Source organism: Littorina saxatilis, linkage group LG12 (assembly GCF_037325665.1).
Source record: "Littorina saxatilis isolate snail1 linkage group LG12, US_GU_Lsax_2.0, whole genome shotgun sequence".
NCBI classification, from domain to species: Eukaryota; Metazoa; Mollusca; class Gastropoda; order Littorinimorpha; family Littorinidae; genus Littorina; species Littorina saxatilis.
Genome location: NC_090256.1, coordinates 75818484 through 75830983, shown reverse-complemented (window position 1 = coordinate 75830983; position 12500 = coordinate 75818484). Strand labels below are relative to the sequence as shown.

The window sequence follows — 12500 nt, the reverse complement described above, 5'->3', positions numbered from 1 at the left end:
CCGCGGACTTACCATCTTGACTTTAGCGAAGATCCGTTAACTTGGCGTTCCAGACGAAATGCCAGACAGGAAGAGGAGCCAAGATATGGGGACTTTATGGTCCTCCGTCTCAAGACTTACAAATGGACCTAACCGTGGCAGTATCAGGTTACTTTTCAACACGGTGTGACCTGCGCAATAAAAAAAGGAAATGATAGACACTAAAAAGGTTGTGGTTGTGGGTTGCGTACGTGCGTGCGTGCGTGCGTGCGTGCGTGTGTGTGTGTGTGTGTGTTTGCGTGGGTGCGTGTGTGTGAGTGTGTGTTTGCGTGTGTGTGCGTGTGTGTGTGTGTGTGTGTGTGTGTGTGTGTGTGTGTGTGTGTGTGTGTGAGAGAGAGAGAGACTCAGACGCAGAGAGAGAGAAAGAAAGAGAGAGAGAGAGGGGGATCAGTTTGTCGCAGCTACCGCCTGCAGACTCTTTACCGCACATCTATACATCTCCGCCATTTTTATCTTATTCCAGACCGAAAAGATAGGCTTACTACTGTTGCATAATAAGGCCAAAGCCCACCTCCTAATGGAATAAAGGACTCTGCTCCCTGCGGTGTTTCGCCCTTAATCACGAGATGCTTAGTCTCCATGAAAGACACTGGGATTACAGACTGATACCCAAAGTCCCCAGTTGTCTTTGTGGGTCAGAACGAAGGGGTGAATCCAGGTTTACTGTACTCCGAGCTCTCTCGCCAGTAATACAATAAAACATCCCGTGCTAGAGGACAGGGAGATTAGAGACTGACACGCAAGCTTTTAGTTTTGCTTTCGCTCTATTGAAAATGAAGAAATCCAAGGCTGTAGCTGTGCATGGCAACGCCAAATTACCTGGGGGTGGGCCAGAGGCCACATCAGAAGGACTGAGATGAAAGGCTGGATGAGGTCATCAGACACAAGGAGATCGTTGTCTGCACTGAGGTGCTTCACAACCTCCTCAAAGAACTGGGAAGGAATCTGCGGGTGGGGGGTGGGGGGGGGGGGTTCTGAGTAATTGCCCCTGGCTCGGTCAGGCGAACTGAGGAAGCGTTGCCATCGATTTCCGGTTCCTGTTCCAGTTGTTACCACGTCCCAGGCCCTGAAAAGGGGAGAGAAGAACAGAAAGAAAGAGAAAAATAGCAGGACAAATACATCCTTGCTTTGAGGCAAACTATTCATTCCCCACCATTATTTCAGTTCGTGATCACCACGGTTTGGGTACCCTCACAAAAACAGGCAGCGGAAAGGGAGAAAAAAAGCTCGGCAGTCCTCAAATATGAGTGAAAGTTCCCCAAAGAACATAAAAAGTGAAGAGGACGAGTGTGGGTGGGAAGCACCTGCGGCACGTTGTAAAGGGGTCTTCTCTCCTTTCTTCAAATTGAAATGGATTCCTCTTCTCAGCGTCGATTGCTATGGTGCTTGAGTGTGTGTGACACGGAAAGGCGGCGAGGGTTCCCCACGACAAGACACGCGGGGCTACAAGTGGGAATCGAGTTAGCTCGGGCTGGCTGATTGCAGGATTGCAGGAAGGTGTAGGAGGGAGCTGGGGAGCCGGTGATTCACACTTCCACAGCGGAATTGCTTTAAGGGGGATAGGGGTAATGGGATCAAGGTCTGTCCTGCCTGTTTACGTTAGGGCTGGATCCTGTTTTCACTCCTGTTAAACTGTTCAACCTTTTACAGGGAACCGGAATTGCCGGGGCAATGTACTTAGGGGAAAGTCACTTGAGCCTAATGCAGCCTTCCTGTGCGGCATGTTGGGGAAAATTTGCGTTTCTCGTTGGTGAAGTGTATGGTGCTGGTAGGCAATCTTCCTCATTTGACACTGCGAATGTGTTCCAAGTGATCAGATTTATTTGATCTAAAACATCAGTTTTCAAGAACACAATTGGGTGAACACTGAAGAATGTATACACTTCTGTAACAAATAGCTATAAGATGTTTAAACTGAAGAGCTGACGTGTCTATCATCACCCAAGTGGACGTGTCATGTTCTGTTCTTTTATCACATTACTTTTGGCCAGGGTTGTTTTACGATTATTTAAAAAAAATATTATTTGTTGTTCTTGTATACCAGTGTACACCCCCAAAAGCGGCGAATGGCTGCCTAAATGGCGGGGTAAAAACGGTCATACATTTAAAAACCCACTCGTGCAACAATCACGAGTGTACGTGGGAGTTTCAGCCCATGAACGCAGGAGAAGAACAAGAAAGTAACCTAGTGTACAGAAATAGACTTTGTCTTTTCGAGATGTCGACAGAAAATGTCCTAATACATCCTTGCGAAGGTCGTAAGTGATGAAATATGGCATAAAAATGCAATAAACAACCAGCCTAAGCCTACCTTCAAGTTACACAATTTGTCAAACATTTAAGTCAATACAAGAAGGTTATATGATCCAAAGCAGAATCGGCATTCATGGTCTTTCTCAAAGACGGCATGGAATATTCAGCGAATTCTGTGTCCTTCGTCTTGACGCGTAATGACCCAATGTCCCACACTTGCTGCAGGATAAGGAGACAGTCATGTTAAAGGTCCTTTGTACTGGCTCGTTGTAATGTACCCAATGTCCCACACTTGCTGCAAGATAAGGAGACAATCATGTTAAAGGTCCTTTGTACTGGATAGTTGTAATGTACCCAATGTCCCACACTTGCTGCAAGATAAGGAGAGTCATGTTAAAGGTCCTTTGTACTGGATAGTTGTAATGTACCCAATGTCCCACACTTGCTGCAAGATAAGGAGAGTCATGCTAAAGGTCCTTTGTACTGTCTCGTTATGGTGTACTCAATGTCCCACATTTGCTGCAAGATAAGGAGAGTCATGCTAAAGGTCCTTTGTACTGTCTCGTTATAATGTACTCAATGTCCCACACTTGCTGCAAGATAAGGAGAGTCATGCTAAAGGTCCTTTGTACTGTCTCGTTATGATGTACTCAATGTCCCACACTTGCTGCAAGATAAGGAGAGTCATGCTAAAGGTCCTTTGTACTGTCTCGTTATAATGTACTCAATGTCCCACACTTGCTGCAAAATAAGGAGTCATGCTAAAGGTCCTTTGTACTGTCTCGTTATGATGTACTCAATGTCCCACACTTGCTGCAAGATAAGGAGACAGTCATGCTAAGGGTCATTTGTACTGTCTCGTTATGATGTACTCAATGTCCCACACTTGCTGCAAGATAAGGAGACAGTCATGCTAAGGGTCCTTTGTACTGTCTCGTTGTAATGTACCCCCGGGAAATGGTCTATAAAATGTCAAGAATAGTCTTGTTCCTTCGAAGATGTGGAAAATTAATCGTCTTGGACATTCGGAGATATACATGGCCCTTGTAGTCAGGGATGTTGATAATAAATATTTTCTTCGGCACATTTTTCGAAATGGCGACTAAGAGTATCGACAATTTTCGGACGTGAGAAAAAAAATCGGCAATTCTATCAGACTGGTGGCTAAGCTTTTGGCGATTTGAAAGATTAGGAAAGGTTTTCGTCTTTCACACGTGAAATGCAAAATCAGATGGACTGCTGACGTTCCAACATTCACAATCAAACAATGAATTGGTTGCCGGTGTAACACGAGAAAATTACTCCCACGAGATTTTTACTCCGGAGTAAACATTTCGTACGAAAAAGTTACTCCCTTTACAAAAAAAGCACTCCCCCATTGCACGAGAAAATTACTCCCCAAGACAGGTGAGTTCCGAGTAAACATTTCGTTCAAAAATGTTACTCCCCTGACGAATAAATAACGAATAAATTACTTCACCCCAACACGAGCAATTTAACTTCCCATGCCAGGTGTACGAAATGTTTACTCCCTTGTCCCCTGTTAGTCTTGGTGGTGGAAGGGGTGGAAGGAGGGTAGCGCGACATTCGTGTGCGCAAGATCACTTATTGGCATTATCCCTTCGCAGGCATCCTATTTTTGCGTACGAGATTTTTACTGGAAGTAAAAAAAATGGGGAGTAAAAACTTCGTGGAGGGAGTAATGTTTTCGTGCCTTGGGGAGTTCTTTTCTCGTACGAAAAGTGTACTCGGAGTAAGAATTTCGTACGAAATATTTACTCCGGAGTAAATTTTTCGTGGAGTAAAAATTTCGTGTTACACCGGTTATTGGAACGTTCCAATAACCTACCATTCTTGTCTTTTGATTCTTTCATTCGTGAATCCAAATGATGTTTTCAGAAATTGACGTTGTTGTGTGTGCAGGACATTTCCTGGTGCCGTTCTACCTGCTGCTGGTGGTGATCGGGGTGCCGGTATGCTACGTGCAGCTCAAGATAGGCGCCCTCTACCGGCGGGGAGTCGTGGCTACCTTTGCACACATCGTGCCCATCCTCAAAGGTCAGTGAGTGTGTCTGTCTGTCTGTCTGTCGGTATGCTAAGTGAAGCTCGGGGTAAGAGCCCTCTACAAGAGGGGCGTCCTGGCTTCATTCACACACATCATGCCTATCCTAAAAGGTTAGTCTGTCTGCCTGTCTGTCTGTCTGTCTGGCTGTCTGTCTGTCTGCCTGTCTGTCTGGCTGGCTGGCTGTCTGTCTGTCTGCCTGTCTGTCTGTCGGTATGTCAGTATGCTAAGGGAAGCCCGGGGTAAGAGCCCTCTACAAGAGGGGCGTCCTGGCTTCATTCACACACATTATGCCTATCCTAAAAGGTTAGTCTGTCTGTCTGCCTGTCTGTCCGTCTGACTGACTGTGTGTCTGTCGGTATGCTACGTGAAGCTCAAGATCAAGCCCTTCCACGTTAGAGGGGCGTCATGGCCGCATTCACACACATTCTTCACATCCTCAGTGTGTTGTGTCTGTCTCTCTACATGTCTGTCTCTCTACATGTCTGTCTCTCTACATGTCTGTCTGTCTCTCTACATGTCTGTCTCTCTACATGTCTGTCTCTCTACATGTCTGTCTGTCTCTCTACATGTCTGTCTGTCTCTCTACATGTCTGTCTCTCTACATGTCTGTCTCTCTACATGTCTGTCTGTCTACATGTCTGTCTGTCTACATGTCTGTCTCTCTACATGTCTGTCTGTCTACATGTCTGTCTGTCTACATGTCTGTCTCTCTACATGTCTGTCTGTCTCTCTACATGTCTGTCTGTCTCTCTACATGTCTGTCTCTCTACATGTCTGTCTCTCTACATGTCTGTCTGTCTCTCTACATGTCTGTCTCTCTACATGTCTGTCTCTCTACATGTCTGTCTCTCTACATGTCTGTCTCTCTACATGTCTGTCTGTCTCTCTACATGTCTGTCTCTCTACATGTCTGTCTCTCTACATGTCTGTCTCTCTACATGTCTGTCTCTCTACATGTCTGTCTCTCTACATGTCTGTCTCTCTACATGTCTGTCTGTCTACATGTCTGTCTGTCTACATGTCTGTCTCTCTACATGTCTGTCTCTCTACATGTCTGTCTCTTTACATGTCTGTCTCTCTACATGTCTGTCTCTCTACATGTCTGTCTCTCTACATGTCTGTCTGTCTCTCTACATGTCTGTCTCTCTACATGTCTGTCTCTCTACATGTCTGTCTCTCTACATGTCTGTCTGTCTCTCTACATGTCTGTCTGTCTCTCTACATGTCTGTCTGTCTCTCTACATGTCTGTCTGTCTACATGTCTGTCTGTCTACATGTCTGTCTGTCTACATGTCTGTCTCTCTACATGTCTGTCTGTCTACATGTCTGTCTCTCTACATGTCTGTCTCTCTACATGTCTGTCTCTCTACATGTCTGTCTCTCTACATGTCTGTCTGTCTCTCTACATGTCTGTCTGTCTCTCTACATGTCTGTCTCTCTACATGTCTCTCTACATGTCTGTCTCTCTACATGTCTGTCTCTCTACATGTCTGTCTCTCTACATGTCTCTCTACATGTCTGTCTCTCTACATGTCTGTGTCTCTACATGTCTGTCTCTCTACATGTCTGTCTCTCTACATGTCTCTCTACATGTCTGTCTCTCTACATGTCTGTCTCTCTACATGTCTGTCTCTCTACATGTCTGTCTCTCTACATGTCTGTTTCTCTACATGTCTGTCTGTCTACATGTCTGTGTCTCTACATGTCTGTCTCTCTACATGTCTGTCTCTCTACATGTCTGTCTCTCTACATGTCTGTCTCTCTACATGTCTGTCTCTCTACATGTCTGTCTCTCTACATGTCTGTCTGTCTCTCTACATGTCTGTCTGTCTCTCTACATGTCTGTCTCTCTACATGTCTGTCTCTCTACATGTCTGTCTCTCTACATGTCTGTCTCTCTACATGTCTGTCTCTCTACATGTCTGTCTCTCTACATGTCTGTCTCTCTATATGTCTGTCTCTCTACATGTCTGTCTCTCTACATGTCTGTCTCTCTACATGTCTGTCTCTCTACATGTCTGTCTGTCTCTCTACATGTCTGTCTCTCTACATGTCTGTCTGTCTACATGTCTGTCTCTCTACATGTCTGTCTCTCTACATGTCTGTCTCTCTACATGTCTGTCTCTCTACATGTCTGTCTCTCTATATGTCTGTCTCTCTACATGTCTGTCTCTCTACATGTCTGTCTCTCTATATGTCTGTCTCTCTATATGTCTGTCTCTCTACATGTCTGTCTCTCTACATGTCTGTCTCTCTATATGTCTGTCTCTCTATATGTCTGTCTCTCTACATGTCTGTGTACTTGCATGTCTAGTCTTTCTTGTTTGCCAACCTTATTCACCGTCCGTCTGTCTGTGTACTTGCATGTCTAGTCTTTTTTGTCTCACTCGAAGTTAGCGTGTTGCAACGGATTGCCGGCACCGTTTTCGTCTTTTCGTTGTGGTGTTGTGGTCTTCACAGAAGACATTCGTCTTTTTCATTGAATGTGGTGATCAGACCATTGCGTGCCATTTAAGTGCGTATCTGGACGACTTCAATTTCCTTGTTTAAAGCCGGCCTTTCAGAGAAAATTGTTGTTTTCGTCTGCGCAGGTATCGCGGTGGCCCTTCTTATCATGACGTATTTCCGGTCCATCACGCATGCGCTGGAGCTGAGCTACGGACTTGTCTACATGTTTGCGTCGCTCCGTCAACCGTTCCCATGGGATGTGCAGCCAAGTGACAACGTCAGTAGAGAGTAAGTGACGTGATGCTGTCTTTTACTGGTTACCATGGTTACACGTCACTATTATGGCCACTAAAAAGAATTATGGCCCCTTTGGTACCGACGCTTTTTCGGGGGAAATTAAAGCTACTCAGGTTTCATTAAATAAAATACGGAACTCGTTGATGGACCTCTTATGAAAATTGGAGGTCAAAGCATATTAATTGTGATTTTTTTCTCAAGGGGAGAATATTCCGAACTAAACTGTTGAATATCTTTAATCATGCCAGCAAAGTATCGCTTTGTTCTGAGCTTGTTGTTTCACTGGCATTTCTCTTTGCCCTTTGCCGTTGTGTTAATGGGCATTGTTGTTTTCGTGTATGCTTTTAATCAAGCGTTGCTGACTATGAATGTAGATGTAAATGCTTGTATAACTGTGTTTGACTTTTGAATGTGTCAAGCGCAAAGAGCATAATTGTAAAGTTATGATGTTGCGCTATATAAATGCTCATTTATTATTATTATTATTATTATTATTATTATTATTATTATTATTATTATTATTATTATTATTATTATTATTGTCTAGGTTTGGACTGAGTGAGTGCAAGGTTTGCCATTTCAGTCTGTTGCTATGTTTAGGTTAAATACTTCCTTTTTCAATATCGAATTCTTGCGCATTACATTCGAGGATAACACAAGTTTGTGAAATAATGATTATTTCATCTCTTTTTCAGAGAAGCGAAGATCACCATTTTCTCCTCCAGTCCTGAAGATCGCTATTTTGTGTGAGTAGCTTGCAAGTTAACCTGTTTTCGATGTCAGTCCCTGTGTTTGCGTGCCTATCCGTCTTTATGTCTCAGGATGTGATCAGTTCCAGAAACTATGTTGGTAATGTTTAGTGAGATTCTAGAGATCGACTTAAACATTCCTATCGTTGTCAGAAGAGAAAGAACTAGAACCATTCTTCCTGCTGCAAAGCCGTGTTCAACGATAACCACACCTTTCGATATTGTTCACGTCCTTGTCCGAGTGTTTATCAGTCTGCCTGAATGACAAAATCAGTTGATGGATGTCATGTCTGTACTTTCTTTATTAGTTTCTGTGTCTGCAGTAATTCTTCGTTTTTACATTTAGTCAAGTTTTGACTGAATGTTTTAACATAGAGGGGGAAATCGAGACGAGGGTCGTGGTGTATGTGTGTCTGTGTGTCTGTCTGTCTGTCTGTCTGTCTGTCTGTCTGTGTGTGTGTAGAGCGATTCAGACTAAACTACTGGACCGATCTTTATGAAATTTGACATGAGAGTTCCTGGGTATGATATCCTCAGACGTTTTTTTCATTTTTTTGATAAATGTCTTTGATGACGTCATATCCGGCTTTTCGTGAAAGTTGAGGCGGCACTGTCACGCTCTCATTTTTCAACCAAATTGGTTGAAATTTTGGTCACGTAATCTCCGACAAAGCCCGGACTTCGGTATTGTATTTCAGCTTGGTGGCTTAAAAATTAATTAATGACTTTGGTCATTAAAAATCTGAAAATTGTAAACAAATTTGTTTTTTTATAAAACGATCCAAATTTACGTTCATCTTATTCTCCATCATTTTCTGATTCCAAAAACATATAAATATGTTATATTTGGATTAAAAACAAGCTCTGAAAATTAAAAATATAAAAATTATGATCAAAATTAAATTTTCGAAATCAATTTAAAAACACTTTCATCTTATTCCTTGTCGGTTCCTGATTCCAAAAACATATAGATATGATATGTTTGGATTGAAAACACGCTCAGAAAGTTAAAACGAAGAGAGGTACAGAAAAGCGTGCTATCCTTCTCAGCGCAACTACTACCCCGCTCTTTTTAAAAACACTTTCATCTTATTCCTTGTCGGTTCCTGATTCCAAAAACATATAGATATGATATGTTTGGATTGAAAACACGCTCAGAAAGTTAAAACGAAGAGAGGTACGGAAAAGCGTGCTATCCTTCTCAGCGCAACTACTACCCCGCTCTTCTTGTCAATTTCACTGCCTTTGCCATGAGCGGTGGACTGACGATGCTACGAGTATACGGTCTTGCTGCGTTGCATTGCGTTCAGTTTCATTCTGTGAGTTGGACAGCTACTTGACTAAATGTTGTATTTTCGCGACTTGTTGATAACTTCGTCTCGCACAGCACTCTACCGCCGTCTACGAATATGTGAAACTTTTCTTCAGATTGTCAGTCAGTTCATCGCAGCGCCACTTCTATTTGGAGTGGTGGCCCTTGGATCTCGTCGTTTTTACATTTAGTCGAGTTTTGACTAAATGTTTTAACATAGAGGGGGGAATCGAGACGAGGGTCGTGGTGTGTGTGTGTGTCTGTCTGTCTGTCTGTCTGTCTGTGTGTGTGTAGAGCGATTCAGACTAAACTACTGGGCCGATCTTTATGAAATTTGACATGAGAGTTCCTGGGTATGATATCCCCGGACGTTTTTTTACATTTAGTCAAGTTTTGACTAAATGTTTTAACATAGAGGGGGGAATCGAGACGAGGGTCGTGGTGTGTGTGTGTGTGTGTGTGTGTGTGTGTCTGTCTGTCTGTCTGTCTGTCTGTCTGTCTGTCTGTGTGTGTGTAGAGCGATTCAGACTAAACTACTGGGCCGATCTTTATGAAATTTGACATGAGAGTTCCTGGGTATGATATCCCCGGACGTTTTGTTCCTTTTTTCGATAAATACCTTTGATGACGTCATATCCGGCTTTTTGTAAAAGTTGAGGCGGCACTGTCACACCCTCATTTTTCAATTAAATTGATTGAAATTTTGGCAAAGCAATCTTCGACGAAGGCCGGGGTTTGGTATTGCATTTCAGCTTGGTGGCTTAAAAACTAATGAGTGAGTTTGGTCATTAAAAATCGGAAACTTGTAATTAAAATTATTTTTTTATTAAACGATCCAAAAACAATTTTATTTTATTCTTCGTAATTTTCTGATTCCAAAAACATATACATATGTTATATTTGAATTAAAAACAAGCTCTGAAAATTAAAAATATAAAAATTATCATCAAAATCAAATTTCCGAAATCGTTTTAAAAACTATTTCATCTTATTCCTTGTCGGTTCCTGATTCCAAAAACATATAGATATGATATGTTTGGATTAAAAACACGCTCAGAAAGTTAAAACGAAGAGAGGTACAGAAAAGCGTGCTATGAAGCACAGCGCAATCGCTACCGCGCCAAACAGGCTCGTCACTTTCACTGCCTTTTGCACTAGCGGCGGACTACGTTCAGTTTCATTCTGTGAGTTCCACAGCTTGACTAAATGTAGTAATTTCGCCTTACGCGACTTGTTCATTTTGTCGCTACCTCCTTTTATCAGTTGTCCAGCGACAAACTCTTGGGGATGGGAGGGTGTTTTCACAGACGTAGATAAAAAGCTTCTCTACTTCGATCTATATGTGTAGGGTGATTTGGTACTATAAGACCGTACCGACTTCTTACTTCATCTATATTCTCTTTTCTTTCCCCCCTACGGTTTTTATCACCCTGGCCATTGCCTATTAGCACTTTTTCATTTCCTCTCTCAGTACTTTTTCCAGTCGTACATCGGTAAGCCTTGTGGTGATGAGGTCGGGTTCTTTATGTTCTTTTCTGTCTTCTTCGTTCTAGATTCTCTCTTCCTCTTACTTATTCGTCCATGGGTCCACCTCTCTTTCTCTGCTCTGTTAGTCGTGTCTGTCTTATTTCCCCATTCTGCTGATACTTTGCGAGTGTCCTTCTCCGTCTGATAATCATCACCGATGTAACGTCTTTCCTGTTCATTCTCTCGTCGGCTGGCGTGTTCATCCACCTCTCTCCCTTTGCTCTGTCTGCTTGATTCACCATTCCGCTGGCATCTTCTCTGTCTGCTTGATTCACCATTCCGCTGGCATCTTCTCTGTCTGCTTGATTCACCATTCCGCTGGCATCTTCTCTGTCTACTTGATTCACCATTCCGCTGGCATCTTCTCTGTCTGCTTGATTCACCATTCCGCTGGCATCTTCTCTGTCTGCTTGATTCACCATTCCGCTGGCATCTTCTCTGTCTGCCTGATTCACCATTCCGCTGGCATCTTCTCTGTCTGCTTGATTCACCATTCCGCTGGCATCTTCTCTGTCTTTCTGGGTCTTTTCATCTCTGCTCTGCTTATGGCGTCTGCCTGATTGATCATTCTGCTGATAGGAACCGGTTCTTTACGTTCTTTTGCTGTTTTCTTCCTCCATTCTTCTGTCTTTCTCATTCATCTCTCTTTTCATGCTCTCTTTACCACGTCTCCCCGATTCACCATTCCGCTGATCATAAGCCGCAGTTCTGTGCGTTCTTCTCCTGTCTTCTTAATTCTGTTATCCTTCTCTTCTTTGATGTCTTCCTCTTTTTTTGGCTATCCTTCTCTCGTTCTCTGTCTTCCTCAATCATCTGTCTCTCCTTCTTTGTCCTCTTAGCGTGTCCTTCTCTGCTCTGTTCATCGCGTCTGTCTGATTGATCGGTCTGCTGATAGGTCGCATAGGTTTATCTTGGTTGTCCATCTAATCCTTCTCCATCTTGTGGTTGTCCATCCTTCTCTCCATCTCTTCTTTCTCGATTATATGTCTCTCTTTCCGTGCTCTGTTTATCACGTCTGCCCGATTCACCATTCTGCTGATAGGAAACGGTTCTTTATGGACTGTCCTGTCGCTCGGACCAGACGCTTGCGGGCAGATTCGATTTCGTGGCGGTTCCTTTGGGGACTCGGGTGGAGTACAATTATCCACGAGGGACCCTTCTGCGCTCGCTACGAGTCTGTGAAGAGGAAATTTGGAGACTTTCCTGTGTGTTGTGTGCGAATCAGCTGGTGTCTGTCTTTGTTGCGGAGTCTGCTAATTGGCAGGTGCTTGGTGCTCTCTCTCTCTCTCTCTCTCTCTCTCTCTCTCTCTCTCTCTCTCTCTCTCTCTCTCTCTCTCTCTCTCTCTCTCTCTTTCTCTGATGGTGCTTTAGATATTCAGTTTTATTAGCCCCCCCCTTCTCTCTCTCTCTCTCTCTCTCTCTCTCTCTCTCTCTCTCTCTCTCTCTCTCTCTCTCTCTCTCTCTCTCTCTCTCTCTCTCTCTCTCTCTCTCTCTCTCTGGTTGTAAGAAAAGGCGTGGCCTAAAACCTCTATCCATGTAAGAAAAAATCCGTCATCATCATCATCATCATCATCATCATCATCATCATCATCATCTCTTTGTTCATAGTGTCAAGAGTCTTTGCAAAAAAACAAGAAAATACACTTTACTCCCCTCACATCTGTGGAACGAACGTAATTCATTTTTCGCGGACTCTCTACTTTCTGCCCTCTGTAATGACAACGTTTGGCGCAACCATTTGTATTCATCATACAGTTTGCATTGCAGAACGTCTCCCTGTCGTGTCGTCTCAGACACAAATTATGTATTT

The 12500-nt window shown here is 43.4% G+C and overlaps 2 protein-coding genes across 2 annotated transcripts in view; one reads left to right on the top strand and one right to left on the bottom strand.

Moving 5' to 3' along the window:
• Positions 1 to 12500, bottom strand: part of LOC138982790 (failed axon connections homolog) — a 170556-nt gene that overhangs the window by 92704 nt on the left and 65352 nt on the right. The gene's annotated exons all lie outside the window — the stretch shown is intronic.
• LOC138983201 (sodium- and chloride-dependent neutral and basic amino acid transporter B(0+)-like) overlaps positions 1 to 12500 on the top strand; it is a 73354-nt gene that overhangs the window by 12889 nt on the left and 47965 nt on the right. The window contains exons 2-4 of the mRNA XM_070356612.1: positions 4216 to 4350; positions 6949 to 7093; positions 7798 to 7848. Of these exons, the coding sequence (XP_070212713.1) occupies positions 4216 to 4350; positions 6949 to 7093; positions 7798 to 7848 (331 nt within the window). The remainder of the gene's footprint in view (positions 1 to 4215; positions 4351 to 6948; positions 7094 to 7797; positions 7849 to 12500) is intronic.